Source organism: Mchenga conophoros, linkage group LG7, assembly GCF_057382185.1.
Source record: "Mchenga conophoros isolate Kocher_MC1m ecotype Shallow Benthic linkage group LG7, M_conophoros_male_GT1.1, whole genome shotgun sequence".
NCBI lineage: Eukaryota > Metazoa > Chordata > Actinopteri > Cichliformes > Cichlidae > Mchenga > Mchenga conophoros.
This window is the reverse complement of record NC_140532.1, coordinates 42,852,144-42,876,493: the sequence shown is the minus strand read 5'-3', so window position 1 is coordinate 42,876,493 and position 24,350 is coordinate 42,852,144. Positions and strand designations below refer to the sequence as shown.

Here is a 24,350-nt window from a genome sequence, read left to right as displayed (position 1 = left end):
AAGAGAGCTTTAGGATGCTTCCTCCCACTGTCCACTGCATCGTCCATCCACAGGGTTTGCAGGGCTGGCTCAACCCATGGCTGCCACACCACTAAGATGTTTTCAGAAATATGCAAGCATGCAACAATCATGTTTTACAGTCCTGTGGTCTCAGCCTCAGATACTTATTAAATCACACAAAGCTCATGTAGAAACAAACAAACGAACAAAATATATTCTCCTTAATTTCTGTCAACCACACGTTTCCAGCTATCATGGTTGCTAGGCAACCTGGGCAGCGCGACGGAGGCTAGACCGTCCCATTTCACAAGCCTCGCACTTCCGGCCTTAGCGGTCTTTGAGTACGCGGCCCTTGAGGACCATTGAGGCTGCGTACTTTAAGGCTGCAGACCCTGAATTGGGATACAGCCATAAAAAAAATATTGCCGTAATATGAAGCGATAGACTTTTTCATATCGTCATCCATATGTGTCGTTATATCGAACAGCCCTATTTTGAACTCTCCTCGTCCTTTGAGTGCGCGCTTTGTTATATAGCAAGGTATTTAAAATGAATAAATAAATATCCCGTTCATTTCAATACGCATGATCTGAGCATGCGCGGAATGACACGGAGCTATTCTTTGATCTTCTCAAAGGGGAGACTGTGACGTGACGGTCGACCGCACGTCACAGTCTCCCGTGACGGTTGACGTCACCATCTCTGCCACATGAGTCTATAAATAGAGGTGCTTCAACACAGTTTACCTTTAGGACGGTCGCACGTAGAAAACAGCCTTCATTAATCTTGCGCGTGTAGTTAGCAAATATAAACAAATCACGTCTTTCAATCGTACAATACTGCAAGAATCAAGGAAAGCAATAGAGAACTCGTCATCTGTAAACATGTCAAACTCCGCTTGGGGCGCGATTTGCACTGTGGGCACTTATGCTCACAAAATTATGAGAAAAACGTTGGGATTTGATGACCAACGTTCACCCACTGCTGACCAAACTGTATGCGAGGCACCTGAAGTTCGCTGTGGTAACCAAATTTTACACGCGGAACATGAGGTACCATTGCCAGATCAGCATATACCTGAACCCCGCTTCACCAGCTGCAGAGGACAGCATAATCAGAATAGCGGTTTAAACCAAGTGTGTGAAATTCTTCACCCTGAACATATACAGCAGCAGCCTTCTGTGACTCAAAGACATCAGCTATGGGAAAATTCAAATCGAGATGCATCAGACCCTGCTGAATCCACGATCCCAGACCCAAGACCCAGTCCCTTGGAAGGGAGAGAAGAACATAATGGGATTCTTCATAGAGGGGTTTCCATCATCAGGAAAGGAACTGGATTTTTAGGACAATCCATTACCACAGTGTCCAACATGTGCAAGTCAGCAATTGTGGCTATTCGTCCCATGTTCTGGAAAATGGTCGAAGAGGTCAGAAATTATGTGGCACACCTGATGTCACGTGCTGTAGGATGTATTTGCGTTTGCCTTTACATTTTATTGTTCTTGGTCAACAAAATTGGAGCTATATTAATTTATTTACTTTCATTTTTAGCACAATACCTTTAATTTTCCTCTATGGAAATGGAAAAGGTGAAGACAAACCTAATGTCAGTGCCAACTTTATTTGGCTCTAACTGGACTATGACGATCTTAATAGGGAAATAACTAATAATTGGGGTATAATGGGGTTAATTAGGCTCTTACCATCTCAGTCATGCAAACAACAGTTGAGAACCCAGCCAGTCACGGCAGAAGGCTGCTCCTTCCTGAGCCTGGTTCTGCTGGAGGTTTCTTCCCAACGGGGAGTTTTTCCTCCCCACAGTTGCCAAGTGCTTGCTCATAGGGGATCATCAGATTGCTGGCCTTGTCTCTAATACTGTAGGGACCACCCTACAGTTGTCTCTAATACTGTAGGGACCACCCTACAGTTGTCTCTAATACTGTAGGGACCACCCTACAGTTGTCTCCAATACTGTAGGGACCACCCTACAGCATTAGAGACAGGCAGCTGTTGTTTGCATTCAAAGCCACATAAATAAATTTGAATTCTCAATGAAATGAATGGATTTGATTTGATTCCTTTACCTTCACAGAATCCTTTTACTTCAGTTTTGTCTTCTGCTTCTTGGTAGCAATAATTAAGCTTCTTGCCCCATTCATCCTTATGCTCTCCTGTTTTTTCCTAACTGGCATGTCTGATCCGTGGGAGTGCAGACACCACACAGAGAAAGCCTCAGACTTTAAAGCCGGAAACATTTTCAGTGACGTCACAGAACAACGCACCTGCAGTCCACACAGTAGGTGACGTATCATTTAGTTAATCTTATGATTGCCGATCAGGTATGCCTTTAGACTTGTGCTATGTTTGAAATGATAAATGTTACAAGGTCAACAGTAGTAACATTGCTAGCTCCAGTTTTTTTTAAATGAAAGTGACAGATCTTAATGTGTGAAAAGCTTTAACCTTCCCATTGTGATGAATTGACCTGATTTCAAGTTTTAAAATGTAAAAAGAAAATTGTTAAAAGGACCTTTCTTATACAAAATTTCTGCTTGGATTAAAAAGTGTAACCAGCATATAAAATGAAAATGGTTTGACCTGGCAGCCAAAGTGGAGGCTGAAAGGGTCTAAAACTACATCTGTCTTTGCAACTGTGAGACATATTTCCCCAACACACACACACACACACACACACACACACACACACACACACACACACACACACACACACACACACACACACACACACACACACACACACACACACACTCCGTATTCTATTGACCTGACGTGTAAAGTGCAAGAACGCAGGTGTTGTGAACTGTCCTGTTCCTGTGGGCAGTAATGGAGTTGATAATAAGATATCAGCAAAGTTTACTGGAATTTTTTGGGTTCTGACACTTCTGGATGGCTAAACAAACTGACTCAGGGATATCCTTGCTGTACCACAGAAACAACACAACAGGAGGGTTAAAAACTGAGACCACAATGAAATTAAGCATTCTTTGGTCAACACTGCCACCTACTGGACTCTACATTAAGGCCTAAGATTTTCAACTTTGGTTTAAATCATCTAGCCACGCAATGTGAGGAAAAGTTCACTCCAAACACAGTGAGGTTCATTCAAAGGAACTTTTATGTAGATGATGGACTTGTAAGTGTTATATCAGAAGCTGAAGCAATAAAACTAGTGAAAGAGGCAAGAGAATTGTGTAGCAAGGGTAAACTAAGATTAGACAAAGTTCATACCAAACTGTGAAAATCTGATAAAGTCACTGAGTGCTGAAAGTATTAGGGACTTAGATCTATTGATGGAAAGACCACTTGGTGTTCAGTGGTGCATTTCTTCTGATGAGTTTTAGTTCAGAGTAACTGTAAAAGAGCGCCCAATGACAAGAAGAGGAATTCTGTGCACAATAGCATCAGTGTACGACCCACTGGGATTTGTGGCACCCTTCATCCTAAGAGGAAAACAAATCCTGCAACAGTTATGCCAAGAGAAAGTAGAATGGGACGAGCCACTCTCAGATCAACACTATCACTGTGGGAATCCTAGATCTTCAAAACTTGTCAAAGGTGAAAGTTCAAAGACGTGTCTTACCTGCAAACACAGGCAGTGTGAACTACACCATTTTTCAGACGCTGGTGTGACAGGCTACGGAAAATGTAGTTATTTAAGAACAGAACAGAACAAAGAAATCAAGGACTTGACTCGAGGGAAGGACATTCAACTGAAGGATAAGACACACAAGCTCTACAGCCTAAGTCCATTTGTTGATGAGCAGGGAGTACTTAGGGTGGGAGGACAAGAGCAACTCTACACCCATATATCAAACATCCTGCCATTATCCCCAAATCAAGTCATGTTGTGTTTACTTATTAAACAGTACCACGAAAAGGTGCAGCATCAAGGAAGAGGAATAACTGTCACTGAGCTGCGCTCCAATAGAGTATGCATTACAGGATGCAGCGATTCAGTTGCTTCTCACATCTACAAGTGCACAACCTGCACAAAGTACAGGAGACATAGTCAAGATCATGGGAGGTCAGATTTACCAGAGGATAGAATGGAAACAACACCCCCATTCTCCTACTGTGGCATTGACTGTTTTGGACCTTTTTATGTAAAAGAGGGTAGAAAAGAACTTAAAAGGAATGGTCTTCTTTGTACATGTATGTGTTCTAGAGCAATACATAATGAAATGTTGGATGACCTTACAACTGATCATTTTATGAATGCATCATGTTGTTTTATTTCTATTTGTGGACATGTAATCAGGTGTGACCAAGGTACTAAATTATTTTGGTGCTAAGGGAGAGCTTTTGAGGGCAGCATGGTGGCACGGTGGTTAGCACTGTTGCCTCACAGCAAGAAGGTCCTGAGTTCAATTCCAACCGTGTTTGCATGGGTTATCTCCGGGTACTCCGGCTTCCTCCCACTGTTCAAAGACATGCAGTTTGTAGGGATAGGTTAATTGAAAAATCTAAATTGCCCGTAGGTGCGAATGGTTGTCCATCCCTGTGTGTTAGACTGGCGACCTGTCCAGGGTGTACCCCACCTCTCGCCCCATGACAGCTGGGATAGGCTCCAGCGCCCCCCGCGACCCTGAAAAAAAAGGAGAAATGGATGGAGAGCTTGTAAATGCACTGAATGATTTTGACAAAGAACAGTTGAAACAATGCAGATGTAAGTTTGTTCTGAGCACCCCTCTTCAAGCCACATGAGAGGTTTTTGGGGAAGGCAAATTAGGACTATTAGATGCGTTTTAACGACTATTCTAGATCACACTTCTAAGAGACTTGACACTTCCTCACTCAGAACGTGTCTTTATGAAGTTATGGTTATTGTGAATAGCACCTAGTAGTAGTAGAGAACCTAAATGACCCAAATTTAGAGCCTCGTACACCAAATCATATTCTCATGATGAAGGCCAGCATTATTCTACCCGCTCCTGGCAAATTTGTGAGCAGGGACCTGTACTTGAGAAGGAGATGGCGCCAAGTTTAGTTTTTAGCCAATTAATTCTGGACAAGGTGGAAGAAGGAATATCTTCTCACTCTTCAACAGAGACAGATCTGGCAAAAAGATAAAAGGAGTGCAAAGGTGAAAGATATTGTTATTCTTCAAGAAGACAATTCTCCAAGGAAAAAGTGGAAACTGGCAAGAGTAACAGAGGTATATCCAAGCGTAGATGGAAGTATTAGAATGGTTAAGCTTTTTCTCTGTGATTCAATTTTGGATAGGGATGGGAAAAGGACTGTCAAACCAGCGTATCTTGATAGGCCAGTACACAAAACTGTGCTATTGCTAGAAGCAGAATAAATGCTAAAATGTAAGCATGTTCCTACTATAATGTGTTTAGGCAGAAATCACAATAGGTTTGTCATTTGGTGGGAGTTTTACTGCCATACTTTTAGTTAACATATTTTGTTTTGCACTATGCATATTTTATATGTCATTAGGACATTTATTGTGGAAATTCTCATGTAGGAACTATTGTACTGCATGTTGGTTCCACTGGTGCACCTGAGGAAGATGCATGCCCATGCTGAGGTATGACCATGGCAAGCTGAAGCTGGAGAGACAAATTTAAGTCAGAAGAAGTTCAAATGTTCTTAAAAATATCTGTAAGGTGTTTATTTCTGCCTCAAAGCATGGGCCAGTATGTTTTGCATATTATATCGATGACTTTATGTCTCTGTTTCACCCGTCTTTCTATTTCATTGAATTTACATTGTGTTTTAGTTCAACGGTTGTGAGTTTGTGATCAAGTTGATGCTGTAACAATATCAACCCCGAGACCTTACAACTCACTTTAAAGCCAACTTCATGCCATCAATAAAAATAACTCTTTGACTTAAAGAAGAGGTGGAAGTGATAAATATGTTTTCCAATAAATCTGATGGCCTACTAATAAAAGCACTCTGTGTAATTTAGACTAAATTAAGTGAAATATATGTCTACTATCAGACTAGAAGACGGAAAACACATCATAAGATGTTTACTTGAATTCTCAGCAACTTTGGTCCTCAGCCAATAAAAAAATATGAAACTTTTACTGTGACGTCATAGAAAAACTCACCAAGGTCAAATCTTATTATGTTTACACGCAAACACATATCATCATTCTCGGGTTGAGCAACGCTACGGCTTCACTACATCTGTTTGTTCTGTACAAAAAGACGTGCAGGTCACTTAAAAATATCTCACCCTGTGTTTCTCTGCCTGTGGTGGAGGTGGAGCCAGATCAGGTGGAGCTGATTCTTGAACAGCCTCAAGTCAGAGCTGGATTGACCTTCTGTCACCAGGTACTGATGAGCCCGCTGTGGAGAAACATCACTGATGATGTTCATGAATCCCCAGCTGACTCTGGTAACCTTAATACAGCACAGAAAAAATGTCACAATATTCATTTATGTTGTGATTATTGTGATAATAACAGAAACAGATGCATCTATGTCATCATCTTTGAGCTTTTACACTTAACATAATTATAAAAACATGAGTATAAAAGGTGTTAAAACTCTGATGCCATCTTGGAATACTGCACTTTGTTCATGTCATTACAACATTTCTCTCTTTCTAATCATATATCTAGATGTTATGTCAACACACATTTAATCTACATTATAAGAGTGCCTTTGTGATAAATGTGTCTTTCATTCTTGAATTAACTGGTTAAATATTTAATCTAACTAAACCCTAAAGATGGAGTCAGAAGACAACAGTCACCTGAAGGGGCTGAAAATTGTAAAGACCCTACAGAACAATCAGTAAATGTGAGTAAATCTGTGATTCTGCGAGTAACACACTGGGTTCAGTTTGGAGGTTGAACTCTCACTCACCAGGATTGACAGCTGTCTGTGCCACAGTTAAACTCATGCAGTGCTAATTTAAAAACTCTCAAATATTTTGGACAATTTATATTTTTCTATCACAAAAAATACACGTCTTCATTGAAGTAAACACACAGAGCAATTAATATATATTTTTAAATATAATTTTTCTTTATTTTAATTATCAAATTACAAATAAAAAAAACAACCCACCTAACGAGCCCTGGTCAACCCCTCACTTGAATTTTTGATTTTCAGTTTAAGGCAATTAAATTCAATCCAAAGATTCAACCCCAACAATCAAGTGATTCCCTATGAGCAACGGTGGACAGGAAAAACTCCCTTTTAACAGGAAGAAACCTGTGACAGAACCAGGCTCAGTGTGGGGCAGTCTTCTGTCATGACTGGTTGGGAGGTGAGGGCAAAATAAAACTGAACATAAATGAGAGCACAGTATAGTTATTATGTTATAATTAGCCAATCAAGGTGGGCAGGTAATAAATAGCGCCCGTTATGGCAAGACCTAGACCTAGACCTAGACCTACGTTACTTGCGAAGTTGGTAAAAGCACTCTGTGGTGCTTTCTCACGCCTCACATTCTCAGTCTCTTTCTTTCGTACACTCAACTGCCTTTCAATGTTGTCCATCCTTGCATTAATCATTCTATTTTGCTCTATGAGAGCCTCTAAACGCTGAGCTATTCTCTCCATTGACTAACTTTGTAACTGCTGCAGGGACAAGTGTCAAAAGAAAAAAAAGGTTCCCTGAATTATTTAAATGTAAAGGTATTACCTTTGTCAAAGACTCCTGCTTTGCAAAAACAAGTCGCTGTTACCGAAGACGCACCAAGGTAAACTGTGTTAAAGCACCTCTATTTAAGGACTCATGTGGCAGAGATGGTGACGTCAACCGTCACGGGAGACTGTGACGTGCGGTCGACCGTCACGTCACAGTCTCCCCTTTGAGAAGATCAAAGGATCAAAGAATAGCTCCGTGTCATTCCGCGCATGCTCAGATCATGCGTATTGAAATGAACGGGATATTTATTTATTCATTTTAAATACCTTGCTATATAACAAAGGCGACTGCGCACTCAAAGGACGAGGAGAGTTCAAAATAGGGCTGTTCGATATAACGACACATATGGATGACGATATGAAAAAGTCTATCGCTTCATATTACGGCAATATTTTTTCATGGTTTTTATGGCTGTATCCCAATTCAGGGTCTGCAGCCTTAAAGTACGCAGCCTCAATGGTCCTCAAGGGCCGTGTACTCAAAGACCGCTAAGGCCGGAAGTGCGAGGCTTGTGAAATGGGACGGTCTAGCCTCCGTCGCGCTGCCCAGGTTGCCTAGCAACCATGATAGCTGGAAACGTGTGGTTGACAGAAATTAAGGAGAACATATTTTGTTCGTTTGTTTGTTTCTACATGAGCTTTGTGTGATTTAATAAGCATCTGAGGCTGAGACCACAGGACTGTAAAACATGATTGTTGCATGCTTGCATATTTCTGAAAACATCTTAGTGGTGTGGCAGCCATGGGTTGAGCCAGCCCTGCAAACCCTGTGGATGGACGATGCAGTGGACAGTGGGAGGAAGCATCCTAAAGCTCTCTTTGCAGACCAGCCTGTGTGATTCTCCACTCGCCGACCAGAAAAGACAAACGGCGGGTCTCAGTTGCAGCACCTCATCCATTCTGTATGCATGAAGCTGCACGCATGTATCACCTTCATTCAAAAAAAAGGAGCCAGCTATTTTATTACTGTTGACCTTGTAACATTTATCACTTTAAACATAGCACAAGTCAAAAAGCATACCTGATAGGCAATCATAAGATAAAGCTCGTAAGCACTTACCTGTGGAAGTGCTTCAGTATTTATTGCATTTGGCAGTAACTGTGGTTCTAGCTGAAGCATTTACAGTATTTTTGAAGGAGGCGAATTCATCGTCTTATCTGACAAAAATCAACGCCTTTTCCTGTTATTTGTGACCATTTTGTAAACAAATATGCTTCTTAGAGTTGACATTATTAAAAATCCTGAATTGGTGTAAAAGTTAAAAAAACAAAACACTTTCCCCTCTTTTTCTCTGGTAAAACCTTTTGGTGGGCTGCAAATACTTCCTCTGTGTAGACAGTAGTCGTGTTGTTATTCGCTAACTTAACGGGAAAGCTTAAAATGAGTTGAGGCTTAAAGCTAAAGCTGAAGTGAAGAGACACTGAAGGACTGAAGAGGTCACTACATGCTGAAACAAATCCAGTTTGAAGCAGGTGGCTTTTCTAAGCCCGACTCTGGAATTTTGTTTGCTGTTGTGATGAGAGCAGAGCAGCACGTTTGAATGACTGCGTGTTTAATTCACAGAAACGCCAACGCAGCCATGGGTGTCCTGCTGTCCAAATCCATGGATGACAATTTAAAAAAGCAACAAGAATTCATGCTAACGAATGCACGGCTGCAGGTGAGTGAAAGTGCACCCACTCGCACATCACCTCTGACCTCTGCTGTGACATCTTTCACTAGTGAAAGATGGTGAAAGTGAAAAAGCAAAAAAAAAAAAAGCAGATTTTTAATTATTTTTTAACACATAAAATTGCCCCAAACCTTCCCACCAAAAGGTTTTACCTTCATACTTTGAAATTGTACTAGTTGCAGATGCTGAAATGATGTCGGACTAAGTTTAAATTGTGCACTTGTTTATTTGCATTATTTTTGTATCAGCTCCATGAGTACAGGAGACATCCACAGCAACTGTAGGTCTGCAAACATTTTTAATCTCTATGACTACAACCAAATCCATTTAGACCCACTACTTTCCCACTACTCTCTGGAGGAGGTAATTAACTACACTGCTCATTGTCTGAGTAGTGTGATCACTGTGCGTTACTTCCTTTGTCCCACACACTGACACAAACCCCTGTCCTAATGACGACACGCATACCTTCTTTCTTTTAGTGTTTAAGTATTACTACACACCAAAGTCAAAAACCAGCCCAAAGTGATTTCACAGCAGGTACCACTGTGATTCTACTTAAAGAGGAAACTTGCACAGGTAGAAAAAAAGTTTGTTACCCTGGTGAAGATCATGCTATGGCTTCTGGACTGGGGTGAGCATACACTCAGCTTTAACCTCACTCTTCCTCAATTTTTAGTCACAAAAAGAAATTCTTCTGTGGAAATACGCCACTGGGCTCAGATGTTCATATTGCTGTCTTAAGCAGGAGGAACTTTCTTTGGAAAGATGGAGTCAAAGAGGGTCAAAGCTTTCTGAAATCTTTCCAAATTACTGTAACTGTAAGATGCTTTTTTAAATGCCTATTTTCAATCCCCTGGCAATATTTCAATAGAATTGAAATCTTAGCATTGGTTAGGCACCTCAGGTCCTTGAGTCCTTTCTTTGTGGATTTACTAGTGCATTTAGGAACATTACTCCATATCCAATTTTGGACAAATCATTTTTAAAAGCATGAGAGCATACAGAGTGCCCAAAAGTCAAAGTTTGCAAACATGCAAAAAAAAAACACCTTAATCCACAAAAAAAACCCTAACATGAAATATTTTGTATTCATCAGGAATACCTGCTGCACATATTTTCCGCATGTATTTGCTCTGCTTTTCTTTCTCACATGTTACATCTGTTTCTTTTCCTTCTTCCAATGTGTAGATCATGATGATTTGTGTGCATCTGTTTTCAAGTTAGTGTCCCGCTTTGTGTTCATACTTGCACCCTTCACAAATGTCACCCTCAGACTGCGTTGGTTCATTTCTGCTTTTTCCAGTCCTGTCCCAGAGTCACAGTCTGCTGCTTGTCTGAGCTTGCCAAAACCAAATCTTTTCCTTTTGATATTCCCACCAGCAGATATGTTTGTCTAGTTTTGAATTGCACATCTACACTAATAGGGCTAATTTATCACTTATGGGTTCGTAGCTATCCCATACAAACAGCCTGTAGAAACAGAAAATGGTAAAGAATGTTATACAAAGACCCTGAAGTCTTTATTGTAGATGACACATTATCATTATTATTGTTGTTATAAGTGTTCATTATTATAAACACTCATGAGTCATTTGGCATCAGCACAAAAATGAGAGGGAGATGGGCAGAATATTGAAGGAGCAGAGGCAGTGAAAGTGGATGAGTTTAAATAGCATCCAACCATCCAAAGTAACAGTGGGTGGAGACGAGTGTCAGCGGTAATTTGTGATGGATAGTTACAGACTGAAAGGAAAGGTTTTTAAGATGCTATGATGTGTGGTTTGGAAAACTGGAGGTGACAGAGTTGAAGATGTTAAGATTTTTTTGTTTGGAGTGACCATGAAGGACATGATTAGGAATGAGTACATCAGAGGGCCATTTCAGGTTGAGCGCTTTGGAGACAAACTAACTAATAATGTGAAACTGGTGGCTGAGCAAAGATGTGCAGTGATCTTTACTTATGTTACGTATTTGTGTATATGGGCATATTGAACTGCTTCATTTTTATAAGATGGAGACCCTGCAGCATCTATGTACTTAGATGCTGGAGTGAGTTTCAGGATAGTTTATTCAAATTTAACATCCTCTATCTTCCATTTACTTCCTTTTTTGTGACCCAGATGAAGCCGTCATGAAAGCTGACCTTTCAGCGAACGTGTCACCCCATTTCCCGTTCCTGCAGCTCATACACATGGTGTGGAGGAGCGGGAAATGCTTTCTTTTCATAATTGCATTCTTCACTCATTCACAACATGGGCCGTTAAAGGGGGACACCCTTAAGTGTGCTCAGACTACTCACTAGTTTGTTTCAGCGGATGCTGGCTTTAAAAGAACAAACACTGTCAATTACAGAAGTCATTCCTGTAATTTCCATTGAACCTAAAGAGTGTACAGCCAAGAGTCGATGTCAGGAGTACGAAACACCCAGATTGTGGAGATGAAAAGTTTGTCACTTCCTCCTTCCCTAGAGCGTAGTGTTTGTAGTTGGCATGTTTACAGCAGTGGATTCCAGGGTTTAGTTTCATGACTTAAAAAAAATTCCAAAGAAACTTCTCAAGCATACATAGAAGTTCAGTCTGTGCTCCCAACTAATCACATCTCTGTTCACGTAATGTACACTTCCTACAAGTTTTTAGGGGCTTTTTTTTAAAAAGTACTAAGCCTTTGGTGCTTATGGAGATCTCTTTAAACTGTCTGTACTCTCATAAAACAATTAACTGATGAATCAGATGATTATTACAGCTCTGATCAACAGTAATTGACTGAAATTGATTATAACTGAAAATGAAATCTCACCAAGCAGGGAAAATTTTATTTCATCATTTCTTCTTAATTTATTTTTGTGTGTCTGTGTGCGCGCGTGCATGTGCCCAGATGGAGCGCCAGATTCTGATGCAGAACCAGATGAGAGAGCGGCAGATGGCGATGCAGATCGCCTGGTCCAGAGAGTTTCTGAAATACTTTGGCAGTTTCTTTGCGGTGGCCACAGTGGGACTAACTGCAGGGTGAGATTCTAACACCTCACAAAGATCTGACACAAACACACACAGACTCATCTCTGTGTTGTGCTTTTATCTTTGCAGTTAAATTTTTCTTTAGAGCTATTAAAAGAAAGAACCCAGGCATGCTGGCTCCCATCATACCTCTCAGTTTCATATTTGCCTACCAGATGGACAGCGCCTATGGAACGCTTATTAATCGTATGAGAGGTAAAGCTACACACTTACAGGCATCATCATCTTAAGGAAACCTGTTTAACATTAAAAAGAGGGTGCACAGACGGGTAAATAAATCCTTATCAAGCATTATATAGTGATTCTTTGCTTTGGTTTTCGAGGATTATTTTACTTTGAACAGCAGAACACAGACTCACTATATCCAGAAAACACAGGCTCTAATATACAGTTAGGTCCATATATATATTTAAATACGTGAATAGTGTCTGTTTACCAAAACAATTTCCACTTTCCGCTATGATGGGCATCTATATAATGTGTAGACGCCCAGCTTTCATATGAGAAAATCCACATTCAAATCGGATGAAGGTTTTGGAGTTCCGGCCCCTTAACGTGTGCCCCCCGCTTTTTAAAGGGACAAAAAGTAATTGGACATTTGACTGAAAGGCTATTTCATGGGCAGGTGTGGGCACTTCCTTTGTTATGTCATTATCAATTAAGCAGATAGAAGCCCTGGAGTTGATTTGAGGTGTGGCGCTTGCATTAGCACGATTCAAATGAATACATTTTATTTTATTTGTCCAGTTACTTTTGATGTCCTGAAATGATGGGATTGCATTTTAGTTCTCACATTTTTGTGCAATCTTTTTGTTCAACCCACTGAATTAAGGCTGACAGTCGGCAGTTCAACTGGATCTGAGTTAATTATATTTAAAGTTGTTATATTTAAAATTAATTGTGGTAATGAACAGAACCAAAATGCTAAAAAAGAAAAAGTCTCTGTCCAAATGGACCTTACTGTTTACCAAATAATGCATCTAAATGTTTAACAAATATTGTGTTTAGTTATTCATTAATGACATTTTAAAAAAAGATTGCAGTCACTAATTATACCCATTAAATGTGTTTTTCATGATGTCTTTAGGGGAAGCTGAGAATATCATGGAGACTGAAAATGACCGTCTACAGTTACCTCAAGGGACTCCAACCTTTGAGAGCATAGAGAAGGCCCGCCGTGCTAAAAGCAGCCTCAGCGCCTTCTTGGAGAAATAATGTAATTAGTTATTGTCTAACAGCGTGGTTCCAGAGAGGAGCTGCAGCCACTGTACATTTCGTTTTCAACAAACCACAAAGACGGGGAAGTGGCTCACAAAGAAACCTCAGGTTTAACTGTCCAAAACATACCCACTCCCTAAACGATACACAACTATACTTTATGTAGCATTAAGGTAAAAGCGGCCTCAGCTCCTTCTTGGAGAAATAATGTAATAATTTATAGAACAAACGTCCTCTATCATGGAAAATTTTAAGGCTCTGCTATTTCTCTCTGTCAGGTTGACCTTTATTGAACGAAAGGCTCCTTATTCTGTCTCATTTCAGTCTTTCAGATACACCAATTGGGCATTACATTATGACTACCTAACTAACACTGTGTTGGTCGCCCTTTTGCTGCCAAAGCGGCCCTGACCCATCACATGATATCTGGCACCAAGATGCCAGGTGTGGCCTCCGTGTTGAATAGTCTGAATCAGTGTTACTCACTTTGCTAGTGGTCATAATGTTATGCCTGATTGGTGTATGCCACATGTTGATCCATGAGTTAAGTTTTATTACAGTGTTATAAGAGCATTGTGTGACCACAGCAGATAACTTGTCTCTAAATATTGCACAATTGCAGTTATATCATCAGTGTTTTCTTTAGGTTGTTATTTTCCAGGGTTTGCTTTGATTATGTATGATGGACTTGAAGGGAAATTGATAGTAATATTAATCAGTTTATGTTATCTCTCTGGGGGGTTTTGTTGTATTTAGATGAACAAGAATACCAGCTGCTATAAGCCTGGTTCATGAATGTAATGATGATGATTGAACAAAGTGGTAAGACAATGATTGTTGGTCAAAGCTGCAATTAGACCAGTGCAGAGCAGAAATTCTCTTAAACACTCTTCATAACAGCTCATTTTATCTGGCTCTTATGTGTAATACGTCGCCTTTAAAAAGCTCCTGAAACACTGATGACTGTTGCAGGTCACTTGCCTCTCTGTTTAGATGATAGACTGTATGCAAAAGATGGACGTAGCATCCAAACCCTCCACTTTTTCTCCTTTACATTCAGCTCCTGCTGTCCTGGAACAGCAAAGGCTTGCCCTTTCTTTCTCATTTCAGTGGCTACAATCCATCCTTTGTATTCAGTCTGTGGTTCTTTTCTATCCAGGTCATAGACGTGTTACTTTCTAAGAAGCTTTGTTTTGATGAAATGCCCTCTGCCAGGCTGGTAACTTTTGCAGTTGCCGATAACCAACAGCTGAAGTGATCAAAATGTAATGGTGCATTATTGGTAAAGATTCTCAGACATTTGTATTGACAGATAAAATGTATTATTTTCAACACTAAAATTTTAATTGTAGGTGTGAGGGAGCTTCAATACAAAGCTGTTGGACCTCCAACTTTTTTAAGCCATCACAGTAGATTCCAAGGTGCTGATATCTATACTTTGTGTTTGACATCTGGAAAAAATTTTAAATTAATAAAAAAAAGAAAATTGAAAAGATTTCAGTGTCTGAATTGATCTTTGTGACAAGGACACCCCCTGAATGCAAAGCTGTAGAGCAGGGATGTCAGTGTTTCTGTTAATGTAATGAGATCTTTTAATCTCAAAGAGCAGCAACTTAAGCAGTATGTGGGGTTTGTTTGTTTTTTAACGTGATAATGAAATGCTGCATATTAAATGACATTTCTCAGGATGACTCTTTGGGCTTAAATTGTTAGAAGTTAATGTGTAAAGTTATGTCCTCTTTCATATTTTCCACAGCCATTCAGTGGACTGGAGTGGAGCATATTTCACAGTTTGAGTGTGAGAGGATTCCCCAACAGAGAAACAGTGAAACTAGCAGAGCCAGAGCTCAGCAAAGGCCAGAAATATTAAAGATCCTACTTTGTGCATCCTCAAAACACGCTGGCACTCCATCTTCTTGTGAGCCCTTGAGGCTCGGCCTCTGTTTCCTCCCAAAGTTGTGGGGGCCTGCTGCATCCTCCACATAATATCTGTGTGGCAACACTTGATGTCTACCAAGAAGAAGGAGAGGAGGCGGCACAAGCAGGACAAGCCGAAACAGTTGAAGGCACAGGTGCAGACGGGGAGCTTTCAGGAACCTGTGTCTGAGCCAGGCTTGCTGCACAAGTGTCTCCTGAACAGCTACCTGCATGATGTAGTGCTGCAACTGAGACCCGCCGTTTGTCTTTTCTGGTCGGCGAGTGGAGAATCACACAGGCTGGTCTGCAAAGAGAGCTTTAGGATGCTTCCTCCCACTGTCCACTGCATCGTCCATCCACAGGGTTTGCAGGGCTGGCTCAACCCATGGCTGCCACACCACTAAGATGTTTTCAGAAATATGCAAGCATGCAACAATCATGTTTTACAGTCCTGTGGTCTCAGCCTCAGATACTTATTAAATCACACAAAGCTCATGTAGAAACAAACAAACGAACAAAATATGTTCTCCTTAATTTCTGTCAACCACACGTTTCCAGCTATCATGGTTGCTAGGCAACCTGGGCAGCGCGACGGAGGCTAGACCGTCCCATTTCACAAGCCTCGCACTTCCGGCCTTAGCGGTCTTTGAGTACACGGCCCTTGAGGACCATTGAGGCTGCGTACTTTAAGGCTGCAGACCCTGAATTGGGATACAGCCATAAAAACCATGAAAAAAATATTGCCGTAATATGAAGCGATAGACTTTTTCATATCGTCATCCATATGTGTCGTTATATCGAACAGCCCTATTTTGAACTCTCCTCGTCCTTTGAGTGCGCAGTCGCCTTTGTTATATAGCAAGGTATTTAAAATGAATAAATAAATATCCCGTTCATTTCAATACGCATGATCTGAGCATGCGCGAAATGACACGGAGCTATTCTTTGATCTTCTCAAAGGGGAGACTGTGACGTGACGGTCGACCGCACGTCACAGTCTCCCGTGACGGTTGACGTCACCATCTCTGCCACATGAGTCCTTAAATAGAGGTGCTTTAACACAGTTTACCTTTAGGACGGCCGCACCTAGAAAATAGTTTTCATTAATCTTGCGCTTGTAGTTAGCAAATATAAATAAATCACGTCTTTCAATCGTACAATACTGCAAGAATTAAGGAAAGCAATAGAGAACTCGTCATCTGTAAACATGTCAAACTCCGTTTGGGGCGCGATTTGCACTGTGGGCACTTATGCTCACAAAATTATGAGAAAAACGTTGGGATTTGATGACCAACGTTCACCCACTGCTGACCAAATTGTATGCGAGGCACCTGAAGTTCGCTGTGGTAACCAAATTTTACACGCGGAACATGAGGTACCATTGCCAGATCAGCATATACCTGAACCCCGCTTCAGCAGCTGCAGAGGACAGCATAATCAGAATAGCGGTTTAAACCAAGTGTGTGAAATTCTTCACCCTGAACATATACAGCAGCAGCCTTCTGTGATTCAAAGACATCAGCTATGGGAAAATTCAAATCGAGATGCAGCAGACCCTGCTGAATCCAGGATCTCAGACCTAAGACCTAGTCAAAGAGTCTCAGAACACCATGATGAAATTCTTGGTAGCAATAATAGTTTTGTCAATTAAGCTTTCTTTCCCCACCTGCAGCATGCACCTATTTTCCACTTTTCTGGATTTGACAGCACTAATTAGAGCATCTGAGTGCTCACCCATCATTTGGTTCAGTCCAAGCCATAGCTAATTGTTTGCTGGTGGTTTGAGTTGGTTGTCAGTCCACGCAGGAGTCTGATTGCTCCGTAAGGTGAGAAACATCATTTCATTTTATTTTAAAATTTCATCAAAATACTAAATTCATTAGTTCACTTTGGCAGCCCCCAGTTTTATCCAAACCACAGAAGCCACAGGTGTGCTTAGTCATTGCATTAAGCCTGTACATAATTCAGGCAGTTTTAGAATATTGGACCTCCTTTTTAATCATAAATTTAAAAACAAATCCTTCAAAATCTGTCTCATCATAATAAATATACATTCAAGTGAACATTAAATTCTCTTACTTTAGGCTTAATTACGCAGAACGTTTGATCAGGAGGACATCAGGTGTTTTAGGAAAGTGATTTGGAGGTATTCATGCCATTTAGGGTCCAGTAGGTGGCAGCATTGACCAAAAATTCTCGTCGCAGTCTCACAATTTTTAATCTCCTTTTCACACATTTTTCACACATATCCTGTTAGTCAGACAGCATCTCTGTATGCATGAAGCTGCACGCATGTATCACCTTCATTTAAAAAAAAAAAAGGAGCCAGCTATTTTATTACCGTTGACCTTGTAACATTTATCATTTCAAACATAGCACAAGTCTAAAAGCATACCTGATCGGCAATCATAAGATTAACTAAATGATACGTCACCTACTGTGTGGACTGCAGGTGCGTTGTTCTGTGACGTCACTGAAAATGTTTCCAGCTTTAAAGTCTGAGGCTTTCTCTGTGTGGTGTCTGCACTCCCACGGGTCAGACATGCCAGTTAGGAGAAAACAGGAGAGCATAGGGATGAATGGGGCAAGAAGCTTAATTATTGCTACCAAGAAGCAGAAGACAAAACTGAAGTAAAAGGATTCTGTGAAGTTAAAGGAATCAAATGAAATCCATTCATTTCATTGAGAATTCAAGTTTATTTATGTGGCTTTGAATGCAAACAACAGCTGCCTGTCTCTAATACTGTAACATGTAACATGACAGAAATTCCTCCAATTAGTAGTAATACTTTAACATAACACAAATGTTATGATTTGGCACAAAAATCATGATTTGGCAAAAATACTATGATTTAGCAGAAATACTATGATTGAGCAGAAGTACTAAGATGTAGTAAAAGTACTTTGATTTAACAGAAATACAATTATGGAGGAGTAATACTTTAAAATGGGAGAAATATTGATACACACACACACATACACAGAGCCTAAAGGGAAGAGTATTTGTGCCATGGAGTGTTAACAAGAATGTGAGGTCCATATTAGAAAAGCTGGTAAAATCATAAAAGTTTGCAGAATTGTAATAAATGATGAATATGAATTACTGGTCTGTGACAGTGTATTAATTTGTAGGGAAAAAAACATGTTGACCAAGGTGGAATCGAACCCACGATCTTTGGCTTGCAGACCTGTGTCATTACCAACTGCGCCACTGGGAAAGAGAAGAGCCACTTTGAAAAACAGGGTGATGAGGAGTCAGAATTAGATCGCGGTGAGAGGCGAAAAACGCCGTTTTTTGGAGTTACAAAATGTTGTGTAACTCAAAAACTAGGTGGACTAGAAGCTTAATTTTTGTACTGGCTGAATCAGCTTTGGTGTACTTTGACTGCGATTTTCATTGCTCTTTGTACAACCGTCACTGAGATATGACGAAAGAGGAAACGGAAGACCTCAGATATGATTGGCTGGCTGGGGACCTGGCAGAAATATATAGAAATAGTATGATTAAGCATAAATACATTTACCAGAAATACTATATTAAGCACAAATCCTATAAAAAGCAGAAATACTATATTAAGCACAAATCTTATGAAATAGCAGAAATAGTATGATTTAGCACAATAGTAATAAGTTAAACAGAAAAATTGGAAAAGCAAAATGGACAGCTGAAAAAATGCTGAACATGCTGAGGGTCCCTCAAATATACTTGTTAAATGAAAAAAAAAGTTTATTTATGTGGCTTTGAATGCAAACAACAGCTGCCTGTCTCTAATACTGTAAGGTAGTCCCTACAGTATTAGAGACAAGGCCAGCAATCTGATGAAAACTCCCCGTTGGGAAGAAACCTCCAGCAGAACCAGGCTCAGGAAGGAGCAGCCTTCTGCCGTGACTGGCTGGGTTCTCAACTGTTGTTTGCATGACTGAGATGGTAAGAGCCTAATTAACCCCATTATACCCCAATTATTAGTTATTTCCCTATTAAAATCGTCATAGTCCAGTTAGAGCCAAATAAAGTTGGCACTGACATTAGGTTTGTCTTCACCTTTTCCATTTCCATAGAGGAAAATTAAAGGTATTGTGCTAAAAATGAAAGTAAATAAATTAATATAGCTCGAATTTTGTTGACCAAGAACAATAAAATGCAAAGGCAAACGCAAGTACATCCTACAGCATGTGACATCAGGTGTGCCACATAATGTCTGACCTCTTCGACCATTTTCCAGAACATGTGATGAATAGCCACAATTGCTAACTTGCACATGTTAGACACTGTGGTAATGGATTGTCCTAAAAATCCAGTTCCTCTCCTGATGATAGAAACCCCTCTATGAAGAATCCCATTATGTTCTTCTCTCCCTTCCAAAGGAGGCCTGTCTCTGTTCACAATTTCATCATGGTGTTCTGAGACTCTTTGACTAGGTCTTAGGTCTGAGATCCTGGATTCAGCAGGGTCTGATGCATCTCGATTTGAATTTTCCCATAGCTGATGTCTTTGAATCACAGAAGGCTGCTGCTGTATATGTTCAGGGTGAAGAATTTCACACACTTGGTTTAAACCGCTATTCTGATTATGCTGTCCTCTGCAGCTGCTGAAGCGGGGTTCAGGTATATGCTGATCTGGCAAAGGTACCTCATGTTCCGCGTGTAAAATTTGGTTACCACAGCGAACTTCAGGTGCCTCGCATACAGTTTGGTCAGCAGTGGGTGAACGTTGGTCATCAAATCCCAACGTTTTTCTCATAATTTTGTGAGCATAAGTGCCCACAGTGCAAATCGCGCCCCAAACGGAGTTTGACATGTTTACAGATGACGAGTTCTCTATTGCTTTCCTTAATTCTTGCAGTATTGTACGATTGAAAGACGTGATTTGTTTATATTTGCTAACTACACGCGCAAGATTAATGAAAACTGTTTTCTACGTGCGGCCGTCCTAAAGGTAAACTGTGTTAAAGCACCTCTATTTATAGACTCATGTGGCAGAGATGGTGACGTCAACCGTCACGGGAGACTGTGACGTGCGGTCGACCGTCACGTCACAGTCTCCCCTTTGAGAAGATCAAAGGATCAAAGAATAGCTCCGTGTCATTCCGCGCATGCTCAGATCATGCGCATTGAAATGAACGGGATATTTATTTATTCATTCTAGATACCTTGCTATATAACAAAGGCGACTGCGCACTCAAAGGACGAGGAGAGTTCAAAATAGGGCTGTTCGATATAACGACACATATGGATGACGATATGAAAAAGTCTATCGCTTCATATTACGGCAATATTTTTTTCATGGTTTTTATGGCTGTATCCCAATTCAGGGTCTGCAGCCTTAAAGTACGCAGCCTCAATGGTCCTCAAGGGCCGTGTACTCAAAGACCGCTAAGGCCGGAAGTGCGAGGCTTGTGAAATGGGACGGTCTAGCCTCCGTTGCGCTGCCCAGGTTGCCTAGCAACCATGATAGCTGGAAACGTGTGGTTGACAGAAATTAAGGAGAACATATTTTGTTCGTTTGTTTGTTTCTACATGAGCTTTGTGTGATTTAATAAGTATCTGAGGCTGAGACCACAGGACTGTAAAACATGATTATTGCAAGAACATTTTGAAGAACAGCAGTGAAGTTTTCGCTAAAGCGGCGACAGATGTTGTCTTGGCAGGGATGCATTAAATCAACCTCATCACACAACTGGAAATGAAAAGAGCAGAATAGACAAAAGAATGACATTTTACATTGAGGATTTAAACTTTTGACATGTTTAAAGACACAGACTGGAGATAAATGTAAAGTGCTTTAACCCTTGAACAAAAATTCTAAAGATAATGAACAGATTGATTAATCAGTTAGTACAGAAAATAATAATCAGATTTAGAGACAAAAAAATCATTAGCTGTTTCCCCAATCATCTTAACAATTCTTACCCCTGCAGATGTCCCCAGGAATGGATCTCTCTTTAATAGGTCCACAGTACACATTCCTTCAGCTACCTCTCGACGTCTCCATGCAAAGTTTTTTGTCATGCGGTCTTTCACCAGTGCTGTGTCAGGATGTAGCTTCTTGTGCTGATCATTTAGCACCTTGATATGAGCATCAACGGAGGCTGCATCTTCCCCCACAAAGCACGAATCCTTTGTCAAAGCAGATATCAGTATTATCATAAGTAAAATCTGATAAGTTAATGTTACTCGAAATGCGGTAATTTGTACACCAAATGCTTTGAAAAAAATGCAAAAATGTTGAATAGGAATTGCAAGTTGAGCTGACTTTTGTTAAATCAACTGTGAAGTTCCTTTTTCTATGTTAATGTTATCTGTTAACATGTTTCTTTCAATTAATGTTTACTTTTAGCTTTACAGTGAACATAATAAGACTATATGTTACCTTAGCTCTTAGAGGCTGAGGGTGTGAGGACTTACGAGAGAGGGCTTCAGTCTCTTCAGACAGGAGCTGCTCGATTCCTCTGTGGTCCGATGTTTCTGCGTGCATACAAACTTTTCTTTAACCCGGTTCACTTCTTCGTTGCTGATTAGGGGAGCCCGTTCTGCTTTGAACTTTCTCTTGAGTTGGCTGTGCCAGGTGTCCTAGTTGTTTCAAATGTATATAAGTAGTTAATTATGCTTACTTTATATTAATATAATCTATAAAAGAAACAAAAAAGGAGAGGTACTCACATAACCATTTCCGTGTACATCTCTTAAGAAAGGATACTTCACAATCAGGGCTTTGATGACCTGGATGTAGTCTGAGTGGGTTGGGTACCTGTTTCAAACATAAGAAAAACAACCGACAGTACACTGATTACTCTTATCCTTTCCTGGGGGCTTTTCTGTTCTTCAATTCTTCTAATCATATTGTTATTACCGTAAATAGTATGTTGTAGACCAATGTCAAATCAATGTAGCTAAAGTTGATTTTAATTTTTTAAAAATGGGCGTGGACAAACAGCCACACCTCTCCCAAACTTCATTAATTAATTGACTGCAGTCCTGAATTATTAATTTACTCTTGAGCAAATTCGAAAATGAACACTTTGGATATCATAGTCCAGACAAGGTCTGGAGACACAGGATGTATGGTTTTACCACTATTGCCAGTTCATTGGAACCGTGTGTCACGCCAGACTCGAACGCTGGTCTCCAGATTGGGAGGCAGATGGGCTAAGCATTTGTTCTCTGCCTCTCTTACAACAGCAATATTAATATTAAGAAATTAATGTAATTATTCAGAAAGGAACCCTTACATTGTGTACTATGACAGCATTTCATAAAGAGTCCCAATTATTTTGTTTCAGTACTTCTGTTCTTTCTAGACTGGTTCTTTGAGATCCAAGCGACTCTGGACATCTTGTGGGAATTTTGGAATGGAAATAACTGCAGGCAGTCTACGGCAAGAAGGTATAGAACTGCAATACAGTAGGAAAACAGCATTAACTAGCCATTTTGCAAGCACTTAAATGCATATGCAAATTTAGACATTTATCGCAACTTACCTCTGGTTTGCTTGGGACACTGGACCTTCAACTGTACCTTCAAATGGGTCGACCGGTTGTAAAGTGATGATGACTTCCTTGTAGCGGTTTGTGAAGTCTCTGAACTTCAGCTGCTTTTTGAAAGACTTGTCAAAAAGATATGCAACCATGGTCTCAGTGAGTCCACAGTCTACCGTCAATCCATCTACATCGTTATCTGAAATATAAAGTACAGTATGAAATAAAAATAAAACCATTTTCAAATTTAGTTTTAAAGTGACATTATGGTCAATAATAATAATAATAATAAGCTATCATTGTGAATCTGTCTATATTCCCCAAAAGGAAGTTACAATTAATTCTCTTGATTAATTGTTAATATAAATTAACTGGTAATATAAAAATGTAAGTAAGTGTCCCTGCGCAGAGCTTACAGCTCTCATATTCGAAAATCCCACTAAGTAGGTGGAATGGTACAAATGTGTGCCTTCCATTGTTTAAAATCCCTTTGAGCGGGAAACAAGTTAGATGCTATAAATTTTGCTTAGAAAACGATTTTGTTAATAGCTATATTTACATACTAGCATGTTTTGAGAAATTATTGATTTTTTTACATTGTTGTACAGGGTTCGTCACTATTTATTGATAAAACACTCGAATACGGCGGGCAGACAGACGTTGAACATTCCACCAACAGTCTAAATAGTCCACATTTGTACCTTTCTTTGTTTAAAACTTCGCTAACTGCTAGCTTTCGCCCATGTTAAATCTAGCTCTTCGGACTTTTGCTAACTCTACTGTAAATCTTTGCGCCTCGTCGTCTGACACGTCAATGCCTTCTTCCATCAACCTTTTAAGGAGCTCCTCCGTGGATAACCCCCTGAGAGTCATTTTCTGCGTCAACGCTAGTCAGCGCGGAGGCGGAGCACTCATCGCTGCTGCCTTTTCGGCCTTTGGGATTAATGCGCGTTGCGAACTTGACACATGAAAATACAACATTGTGGTATTAATGCGCAGTTGTTTAGAAACCGTTATGCTGTCTTGGCGAACTATATTTGTAACTTACAAAATGTAGTCACCGTAACATAAAAATCTGCTTGACATTTTAACTTCCAAAGAACCTCGGTTTAACTTGATGTTGCAAATTCCATAAAAACCTCACAATTAATGAACAATTCTAGGATGTAGTAAAAGCACAAAAGTAAATGGCCAAACATAACAGTAAAATGATTTCACGTTTTTGAAAGATTTAAAACATTAAAAAATTATAACTGGAACTTAATAAAATGGAAATGGACCAGTTTTTTTTTAACATCATTTGGTTGTGCCTGCATGTCATTGTGTGTGTGTGTGTTTTTTAATATAATTTAACATAACTTACACAAAGGTAGGTTACAGATATTCTTTGCATCATAGGATAATTTACGTACA

General features: G+C 40.1%; 2 protein-coding genes across 5 annotated transcripts; one reads left to right on the top strand and one right to left on the bottom strand.

Moving 5' to 3' along the window:
* The first annotated feature begins 8,596 nt into the window (after nt 1-8,596).
* LOC146570745 (plasminogen receptor (KT)-like) lies at nt 8,597-15,054 on the top strand. Of its 2 annotated transcripts, XM_085279381.1 has the most exons (5): nt 8,597-9,110; nt 9,202-9,298; nt 12,188-12,318; nt 12,413-12,522; nt 13,415-15,054. In XM_085279381.1, the coding sequence occupies exons 2-5, from the start codon at nt 9,218-9,220 to the stop codon at nt 13,540-13,542; spliced, it is 450 nt and encodes a 149-aa protein (XP_085135507.1). In that variant the 5' UTR covers nt 8,597-9,110; nt 9,202-9,217; the 3' UTR covers nt 13,543-15,054. The 2 variants fall into 2 exon arrangements, with proteins under 2 accessions (XP_085135507.1, XP_085135506.1); XM_085279380.1 differs by having other exon boundaries at nt 8,598-9,298.
* A 2,100-nt stretch (nt 15,055-17,154) lies between these two features.
* LOC146570744 (sterile alpha motif domain-containing protein 3-like) lies at nt 17,155-23,901 on the bottom strand. 3 transcript variants are annotated; one of them, XM_085279378.1, is made up of 7 exons: nt 23,639-23,849; nt 22,941-23,136; nt 22,692-22,853; nt 22,123-22,210; nt 21,868-22,032; nt 21,373-21,579; nt 17,155-21,139 (listed from the first exon to the last, which is right to left on the bottom strand). In XM_085279378.1, coding segments are annotated over exons 3-7 (606 nt in total). In that variant the 5' UTR covers nt 22,694-22,853; nt 22,941-23,136; nt 23,639-23,849; the 3' UTR covers nt 17,155-20,995. The 3 variants fall into 3 exon arrangements, with proteins under 3 accessions (XP_085135504.1, XP_085135503.1, XP_085135505.1); XM_085279377.1 differs by lacking the exon at nt 22,692-22,853 and having other exon boundaries at nt 23,770-23,901; XM_085279379.1 differs by lacking the exon at nt 22,692-22,853.
* Nucleotides 23,902-24,350: the final 449 nt, after the last annotated feature.